The 7,374-nt window shown below is 65.5% G+C and overlaps 1 protein-coding gene across 4 annotated transcripts; it reads left to right on the top strand.

Annotated features, from left to right (window-relative positions):
* Positions 1-1,192: 1,192 nt before the first annotated feature.
* Positions 1,193-7,138, top strand: ELF3 (E74 like ETS transcription factor 3). 4 transcript variants are annotated; one of them, XM_022562034.2, is made up of 9 exons: positions 1,431-2,606; positions 2,967-3,137; positions 3,419-3,640; positions 3,786-3,881; positions 3,988-4,107; positions 4,231-4,320; positions 4,477-4,593; positions 5,539-5,734; positions 6,379-7,138. In XM_022562034.2, the coding sequence occupies exons 2-9, from the start codon at positions 2,975-2,977 to the stop codon at positions 6,491-6,493; spliced, it is 1,119 nt and encodes a 372-aa protein (XP_022417742.1). In that variant the 5' UTR covers positions 1,431-2,606; positions 2,967-2,974; the 3' UTR covers positions 6,494-7,138. The 4 variants fall into 4 exon arrangements, with proteins under 4 accessions (XP_089759960.1, XP_089759985.1, XP_022417742.1 ...); XM_089903834.1 differs by lacking the exon at positions 3,988-4,107 and having other exon boundaries at positions 1,193-2,606; XM_089903859.1 differs by lacking the exon at positions 3,419-3,640 and having other exon boundaries at positions 1,195-2,606.
* Positions 7,139-7,374: the final 236 nt, after the last annotated feature.

Raw genomic sequence — 7,374 nt, 5'->3', positions numbered from 1 at the left:
TCTTGGTGACTGTGAAATCCCTTCTCCCAGGTCCCGCTCTCTGTTCTGAGCAGGTTAGGGGGAGACCCAGAGCAGGACGCTGGCTCCCTGTTCTTAAGGAGCCTGGGCTGGAGGAGGTGGGGTTCCCACAGGAGCATGTGCAAAACAGAGGGCACCGAGGCCGCCTCTTTGAGCCGCATCCCTCCGTGCAGCGTCCCGCCCGCCCCTTCCTCTTTACCGTTGCTGCTAATAAGCGCGCACCGGAGTGCTCTTTCTGCAGCCTCTCGCCATCCGTGGGCCTCGCGGGGCCTTGCCCTCCCCGGTCCTGGGTGACGGGCTCCGTGTGGTCTGTAGTAGAGTCTGTTCAGAACCTGGCACTAAGCTCTGATTTCCACGTGGGGATCTAGGCAGTTAGCGACTTGGGGTGGGGTGTGGGGCGAGGGGAGGTCGCACAGAAGTATTTCAGGATCTTCGTTTTCCTAGATCCAGGGTCTCCCTGGTGGCTGGCTGCCGGGCGGGCGGCGCAGACCTTCCAGCACGCCCTGCACCGTGGGAGCGAGGACGCGGGCGCTGGCTCCTGGCTGCTCCTGGCCGCTGTTACAGGCGCAGACAACCGGGGGCCGGCCAGACGCCTCCCGTGCCCTGCTCGGTGCCCAGCCGCTCAGCTCTGCGCCCAGCGGTGTCCTTCCTGGTTCCGTGCAGACCCTGGGGCGCCGAGGGGCCCCGCGGGACCCCTTCCGCAGCCGGAGCCTGAGTGCAGCTTCACAGCCAGGCGTCCTGAGCTGTGTCCCCCGCTGTCCCGCCAGGTGGGCCTGCGACAGCGCCTCTCCCGCCCCCTCCACAGCCCTCTCCCAGCCAGGTGCTCTCGGAGGGCTGGCGGGGAGCACGTGAGCCGTCTGGAGCTGGAGCTGGTTCTCCCACATTCCAGGGCGAGGGACAGGGTAGAGGGCGTGCCTCGGGCTGTGGGGGAGGCCCCTGAAGGGCTGGGGAGCTGCTGCCCCAGAGCTCGGCTCCCCACCGTGGCCCGTGGGAGGGACCCTGGACCTTAACGCCCTCTGCTCTGCGGGGCACCCAGCAGTGTCAGACCCCGGACGAGAGGCAGATTCCTGAGACAAACCTCTTAGTCCTACAGAGGGTTAAAGGAAGGGGGGCTGGGGCGTGGCCTTTCCCTTGAGGCCGGGCCTCCCAGGACCTTGGCATTAACCAAGGAGGAGGGGAAAGAGATGCTCAGATGCTGCATCTTTGATGCATAAAGGTCTGAGGGGTCAGTAAGTCCAAAGGGCCTTGTCTTCATGGATGGGAAACGGAAGAGGCCCCAGGACCCGTCTGTGCCCCCTCGCCAGCCTGTGCCGTCCCTACGCAGGTCTCTCTGGTCTGCGGGACACGGCCCTTGTGGTTAGGGCTGAGATCGTGGAGGAGACCCGGGTAGGAGGGGTTGCCTTGCCCACAGGGAGGGTGAGGGCCTCTGGAAGGAGCGCCAGTTGGGGGATTTAAACCTCAGCCCCACTTAACTAGCTCCGCGTGGCCTGGGCAAGTCTTCAACCCTCGAGCTGCCACCTGCTCGTCTGTAAGATGGGGATCACCACGCATCCTGAGGATTCTCACAAGGGTTAGACGGAGCCCTGCTAACGTGGCCTGGCCCCTGATGAGCGCTGAGCCAGCCCAGGTAGCCGGGCCTCTGACGCTAGAGGGCAGCAGGTAGGTGCCGCTGAGCCGTGTGCGTGGCGATTAGATGGAGGCCAGATAGATAGAGGGGTAAACATGTCCACGTGGGTCCGGCCCCTCCCTCGGCAGCCCCAGGCAGTGGGCTCTGCCAGGGGCCGGGTAAGTTCTTTGGAGCAGAGCCAGGTCCTCCAGAGGGGGCTGCAGCGGCTCTGATGCTTGGATGGCGTCCGGCAGGCAAAGGATGCCAAGACGTTGCCAACTAAGTGGGTGCCAGCGGTGGCCCTGTGGCTGGGGACGCTGGGGACGCTGGGGCCCTGGGCAAGGCTGGCAGGCCGTGAACGTTGCCTGGTGTCTGGAGAGCCTTCCAGCCTGAATCCCGGGCGTCATGGGAAAGATCCCCAAACCTCCGTATCTTCCCTCCCTGCTAGGCCCCCTAGTCCTCAGACCCGCAGACGTTTGGGGGCCAAGAGCCTTCCTGACCCAGTTCTGACCCAGATTCCCCGCCCCTCCCCGCTTCAGCCCATCCTTGGCTTGGCCCCCCAGAGGAATTTCCTGAGCCAAAGGGTGGCCGAAAGTGTAGATGCCCACCCAGCGTCCACCTGCCACCCGCCCAGGCCACTGCCCTGCGCCCAACCCCAGAGGGTGCGGGATGACAGACCCTGACAATCATTAAACCAGCCGGGCCTGATTTCCCAGCACCGCCGGCCTGGATCCCGGCCAAGTGGCACAAAATATGCAAATCACCTGGGGCCAGGAGCCCAGTCTAAAGGCCAGGAAATCCCCTCGACCAATGAGCCACCAGCTCAGGTTACCGCGGGTGCCTATAAAGGCCCGGGCGCGGGCGGAGCTCGGAGCTTCTACTTAGCGCGGCCTGCGTGTCAGCGCTACCTGGCGGAGCTTTCCCCCTGGATTTCCTCCGCCTGCTGCCCCTAAACCCGCCTGCCACACCCTCGGCCGCCAAGGTAGGACCCCTGCCTATCACATTCCCCCGCCTGGCCCCGGGGGGATTGGGGAGGGGCCGGTGGAGCTTGGTTCTGAGCCTGCCCAAGCAGGAGTTGCAGGGCTGGGCGGTGTCCTGAGGGCCCGAGAGCCTGTCCCTGCAAAGGACAGAGTGGCCACGACTGCAGGTCCCACTCGTGGGCCCAGGAGGGCAGAGGAGGGAGCCCAGCGGGGGGCCTTGTGCCCCCCGCCCCACCAGCACACCCTCCGTCCCCCGGGCTCTGAGACCCTGGAGCCCGTCTTGAGGAGAGGGTGTCCTACGAGATGTTGACCTTCACGCCCTTGGTCCCCTGGCTCTCACCGGCCTTGCCCTCCCTTCCCAGGTAGCCTCATGGCTGCAACCTGTGAGATTAGCAACGTTTTTAGCAACTACTTCAGTACGATGTACAGCTCGGATGACCCCAATCTGGCCTCTGTTCCCCCTGCCGCCGCCTTCGGGGCCGATGACCTGGTGCTGGCGCTCAGCAGCCCGCAGGTGCCCCTGGAGGGCACAGGTGGGTCTCAGGAGGGGCTGGGCGTTTGGGGAGGGGGAGACATCCGCCTAAGAGCCTGGGACAAGTGGGGGATCGGGCAGGGGGAGGGCTGGGGTGAGCTGTAAGAAGCTGGGGTGTTAGGATTTGGGGGCTGCGCCTGGCGGGGGTGCTGGCCGGGGTGTTGTGAGCACCACCGCCCGCCCTGCTCCTGGCTGGGTGCTCTGAGAGTCTAGGCGGGACCCCCGGAATCCCCAGCTGGCCCCAAAAGGGGGCTGACCCGTCACTGTGCCGGCCCCTTGCAGAGAAGGCCAGCTGGTTGGGAGAGCAGCCCCAGCTCTGGTCCAAGGCCCAGGTCCTGGACTGGATCAGCTACCAAGTGGAGAAGCACAAGTATGACGCCAGCACCATTGACCTCTCGCGCTGTGACATGGACGGGGCTGCGCTCTGCCGCTGCGCCCCTGAGGAGCTGCGCCTGGTCTTCGGGCCCCTGGGGGACCAGCTCTACGCCCAGCTGTGGGACCTCAGTGAGTCCTGGAGGGGAGCCCGCCTCCTCCCCGCCCCCTCCTCAGTTAGGGAGGCTGGTTTGGGGACTGGCCCGAGGGCACCACCAGGGAGAGAGCCCCAGGGAGGGGAGGGGAGACCCCTAGGCTCTGACCCCCTTCTCATCAGCTTCCAGCTTCCCCGACGAGCTCAGCTGGATCATGGAGCTTCTGGAGAAGGACAGCATGGCGCTTCTGGAACCCCTGGGGGACCAGGGCCCCTTGGGTGAGAGCCCCTTCTCTCAACACCCCCAGCCTGTCCCGTCCCCTCTCTGCCCCACACCCCCAGCTGGGAGAGTCAGGGCCCCCTCTGAACTCTCACCTCCCCCCAGACCAGGGAAGCCCCTTTGCCCAGGAGATGCTTGAGGACTGCAGACAGGCCAGCCCCTTCTACCCGGGCAGCTTCGGCACGGGGGCCCCCTCCCCGGGCAGCTCTGACGTCTCCACCGCAGGTGAGCCCTCGGGCATCTGCCCACAGCCTCCCCTCCCCAGATGCCCTGAGCACTGGCGCCCCGCACTAGACCCCAGGCTTTCTGGGAGGACCGGAAGGGGCTCACTCTAGCCCGCCCCTCCAGGGACTGGCGCTTCTCAGAGCCCCCAGGCCTCAGACTCCGGTGGAAGCGACGTGGACCTGGACGCCCTGGACAGCAAGCTCTTCTCTGGGGGTGAGCGGAGGGAACCTCCTGGTCCCCGTGGGTGTTCCTCTGGCAGTGCTCAGGGGCTGGCCCCCTGCCCCCACCCCCTCAGGGTTTTCCTGGAGGGGGGTCGTCCCCCAGCAGCCCCCATCCCTCCCTCTCCTGACCTTCCACCTCTCCCCACAGACGGCTTTCCCGACTACAAGAAGGGGGATCTTAAGCATGGGAAGCGGAAACGGGGCCGGCCCCGAAAGCTGAGTAAAGACTCCCGGGAGTGTCTTGAGGGCAAGAAGAGCAAGCAGGGTGAGAGGGGGCCCTGCACGGTAGGGGGGGCCCTGCACGGCTGGGGGACCCTGCACGGTGAGAGGGGGCCCTGCACGGTCAGGGGGCCCTGCACGGCTGGGGGGCCGTGCATGGTGAGGGGGACCCTGCACGGCTGGGGGCCGTGGTGGGGCCGGTGGGTCCTCTCTCCTGAGCTGGGCCCTCTACATGTTCCTGTGCACGGGGCCAGGGTGCGCGTGGTCACTGCCCGGTGGCAGGGCCTGGCTGGTCCTTCATGGTGCATGTGGCGGTGGAGCCACGGGGGCTGCAGGAAGGGTGGGGCTGAGGTCCAGGCTTCCTGCCCACCCCTCGTCCTGCCTGAGGGACACACTTGCTGGCGGGTGCTGGGCAGGCTCAGGCAGGGACAGTGGCTCGGCCGCTGGACGGCCCATCCACCGAGGGCCATGCAGGGGTAGCCCTTCCACCCACCAAGTCCCTGCCCCCTGGCCTTGGCCCTTGCGTGGGCTCCTGCCGCCAGAGCCACCGGGTGGGCCCCCGCAGCTCCTTCTCATCTGCACATGCACCCCTCCCACACGCACTGGGCCTGTTTGCTTCTTGGGGTCATTCTTCCCAGGAAGCCGTCCCCTTGTGTCCCAGGCCAGTGCCAGCTCTGTGGTCCTGCACCTGCTGAGCTCTCACCACCTTTTGCTGTATCTGCTTTTTTACCGTGACCCCTCGAAACTGTGAGACCCTCAATGCGGTCCCATGTCTCAACCGCTCTTGTATCCCAGCCAGACATTTGATCAGTACCTGAGCGAGTTAAACCTCTGTGCCGTGCAAGACGTGGTCTTCCTGGAGCTTCCCCGGCTGTCCCGTGGGGGAGGCCAGGAGGGAGGCAGCCGCCAGTAGGCTGTGCGCCGGGATGGGCAGCGGTCGTGGGGGTCAGGGGTCGCCTGGGCCGCTGACTGATGGAGCCTGGCCTTGCAGCCCCCAGAGGCACCCACCTGTGGGAGTTCATCCGCGACATCCTCATCCACCCGGAGCTCAACGAGGGCCTCATGAAGTGGGAGAACCGGCAAGAGGGCGTCTTCAAGTTCCTGCGCTCAGAGGCCGTGGCCCAGCTCTGGGGCCAGAAGAAGAAGAACAGCAGCATGACCTACGAGAAGCTGAGCCGGGCCATGAGGTGAGCGGGCGGCGCGGCGCCGGCACCGTCGCAACCTCCCCCTTCCGGCGGCTGTGAGTCCCGGGCAGCGCGGCGCCGGCACCATCAGAACCTCCCCCTTCCGGCGGCTGTGAGTCCCGGGCAGCGCGGCGCCGGCACCATCAGAACCTCCCCCTTCCGGCGGCTGTGAGTCCCGTGCAGCGAGGAACCACGGGGTCTGGCCACATCGTGGACTCTGTGGGAGCCTGGCTGGCCCGCAGCACACGCTGAATTCGGTCTGACAGCATTTCTTTGTGTCGCCTGCAAGGCTTGTCCTAAGAAAGGCCCTTGGTGGTAAAAAGGGCAGTAGCCGAGGCCCACACCATTGAAGCCATTAAGTTGCCTGTCTCTGGACCTTGGTTTCCTCGCAGACCATCGCTAAGGTTTTCTCAACCCTAAAATCACGTGGCTTCGTGATAGGCCCAGGACAGAGGCGAAAGCCACACAGAAGCCAGGGCATGGCCCGGTGCTCAGGACAGAGCAGGGCGAAGGAGCAGAGGCTCCTCCGTGCAGGAAGTGGCTCGGGCCCAGGTCGGCCGGGCTGCAGCCCAGCAGGGCAGGTCACCTGAGGATTCCTGGCAGGCGGGCCCCTGCCTGGGCACCTCTGACCACCCTTCTCCCCTCAGGTACTACTACAAACGGGAGATCCTGGAGCGGGTGGACGGCCGGCGGCTTGTCTACAAGTTCGGCAAAAACTCCAGCGGCTGGAAGGAGGAGGAAGTGGCCGGGCATAGGAACTGAGGGTCGGATCGGCCCTGCGACCAAAGCTCGGACGTGAGGCTGCAGCCCCCGGAGGGGACCACCAGGACGCCTGGGTATGCGCCCTGCGCCGTGGAGAGAAGCTGAGGCTCTGGCTCCTGTCGGCCGTCGTCCTGACATCTGGGGCAAGTGGCCTCTGCTCTCTGTTCTCCTCTTGGAATTACAAGCCTGGTGTTTGAGGCCACTTGTGTGCTGGCTGTAGCTGTGCTCGCGGCTCCTTCTGTCTGGGCCGCGTCAGACCCGATCAGACCCCAGTGGCGGACACCTCCTACAGAGGCCGGAGCGGGCTGAGAAGGCTGGGGGCCCTGGGCCCTGAGAGGGCCCCCTCTTTCTGGACTGGCTTCCCCCTCCCCACTCAGTGCTTGGACTCCGCGGGCGGGGGTCAGAGCACTCCGTAATTTATGTGCTATAAATACAGATATGTACATAGAGATCTATTTTTTCTAAGACGTTCCCCTCCCGCCCCTCCCTCACCAGGTGCTGGTGGCCACACTGACTGTTCTAGGCCCTCTGTGGACCAGTGAGGAGCAGGGCGGTGCTGGGACCCTTGGGACGGGGCTTCTGGCTCCCTCCTCCTGTGAATGGGGGCAGAGACCTCCAATAAAGTGCCTTCTGGGCTTTTTCTAACCTTTGTCTTAGCTACCTGTATACTAAAGTCTAGAGCTCTGGCCCGGATGTGGGCAATGGGGCTGGGAAAGGGGACCAGGGCAGGGGTCTGCCGGCTGCAGGTGAAGGTGGAGGCTGAGGTTGGGGGAGAGTGAGGGTACGGGTGATCCTTCCCTGGAGCTTGGGCTGTCCTGCCGCCACGAGGCACCAGCGGGGCGACCTGGGCCGAGCCAGGCCTCTGCAGCCCACTGCCCCAC

The sequence above is a fragment of the Delphinapterus leucas genome, chromosome 1 (genome assembly GCF_059928025.1).
Source record: "Delphinapterus leucas isolate spDelLeu-1000000601 "Yukka" chromosome 1, BTC_Dleu_Yukka2, whole genome shotgun sequence".
NCBI lineage: Eukaryota > Metazoa > Chordata > Mammalia > Artiodactyla > Monodontidae > Delphinapterus > Delphinapterus leucas.
This window is presented reverse-complemented; position numbering and strand designations above follow the sequence as displayed.